The 1,405-nt window shown below is 53.3% G+C and overlaps 1 protein-coding gene across 1 annotated transcript; it reads left to right on the forward strand.

The window, feature by feature from the left end:
* Positions 1-272: 272 nt before the first annotated feature.
* SPRG_18205 (hypothetical protein) lies at positions 273-759 on the forward strand (the record flags this gene model as incomplete). Its single annotated transcript, XM_012357640.1, has 1 exon — positions 273-759. A coding segment is annotated over one exon (487 nt), but the record flags the coding sequence as incomplete, so codon positions are not given.
* Between the last annotated feature and the right edge of the window lie 646 nt (positions 760-1,405).

Genomic DNA, 1,405 nt, shown 5'->3' on the forward strand with positions numbered 1-1,405 from the left:
CAGACACTCGACAACGGGACCACCACAGCTTTTGCGACATGCTTCCTGGAACATCGCTCTCGGGCCGATTTAATTTTGCTAGTTCTGTGACGAGCATACATTGTCTGGGACGTTGGCTAGGAATATTTTACTCCTACGCACTCTAGTTTCTATTTTATGAAAATTCCGAGTTCCTGCTCGAACTTCCAACCGTGGACCGAAAGATGTCATGCGAGATTCATGATCACTTCATCAATTCCTCCGTCAAGACGACATCATTCCAGCACCACACAATGACGGGGACAATCAAGTGGGAGTCGATCCTCGAAGCCAAGACTAAGAAGTTTGTCATCTCGACGTGGGGCAGAAGCTACTGGCGCCTGCACGATCGCCTACTCGTGACCGCCAAGACCAAGGCCGACGTCGACGCCCGCCACCACGTCAAGCACTACACGGTGATCGAGGGCTGCACTTGGCAAGGGCATGAGATGGGTTTCCGCGTAGCGACCAAGGAAGCGGGCTGGCTGCACTTTCGAGCCGGCTCCAAAGCCGAGTGGGCCCATTGGATTCACGCTCTCTTGAGTCTTCCAATAATCAAGGTACGTGCTATACCAACGACGAGCTCCAACTCGAACTCGACGTCCACGGCCTGTGACGACGACGACGAGGTTGGGAGTTCGCACTTGGTTTCGTTTGCCGGTACCATCCGTGTGCGCGAGATTCCCGCCATGACCGACGACGAAGCCGATGACCTCTTCTACACCAATGTCGAGATTCAAGGTTTTCGCCGCATGGCAGAATTGATGGGGCAGTTTAAATTCAGGTTAATTCGAGGTTAAACTTCACAATATATTTACTGCCACAAATGTTGTTCAATATTTTGTGCTCGCAACTTTTTACGCAAACTGATGCCATGCGTGCAGCCATGCGTGTGTGTAAGCTGCTACGGACGAGATTCGCTGCCATCTCGGATTGACTGCCCACCACTGCCCACCACCTGCCCTTCCGCCACGTCATCCAATCCGGAGGAAACCGGATAAGATCTACAGACCCAGCCAGCCGCATCGACCGACCAATCGATCGAAGCCCACCGCCGGAACTCGAGTGAGCTTCTAGTACGCGGTGGTCGAGGGCGTGTCTGACCGGCGCGGCGGTACAAAGTGTGGAATCTACATTTTTTACATGTAATAACAGCACGAACTTCGGCGGCAAGTTTATCGCTCCACACTGTGATCGTGCCGCGCGTTTGGATACTGAGCGTCTCCATACCGGTAAGTGTCAGCATACCTTGGCGACAAAGAGGATCTCACCCTCCATGGCTGCGAAAGCAGGGGTGTTCAGGAGCAGCACCTGCCCACTTGACAACGAGCGCGCCAAATGTCACGCGATAGTTACCGTGCCGCCGATCGAATAAAAATGTTTGTCG

This window comes from Saprolegnia parasitica (assembly GCF_000151545.1).
Source record: "Saprolegnia parasitica CBS 223.65 unplaced genomic scaffold supercont2.1043, whole genome shotgun sequence".
In the NCBI taxonomy this organism is placed as follows: domain Eukaryota; phylum Oomycota; class Saprolegniomycetes; order Saprolegniales; family Saprolegniaceae; genus Saprolegnia; species Saprolegnia parasitica.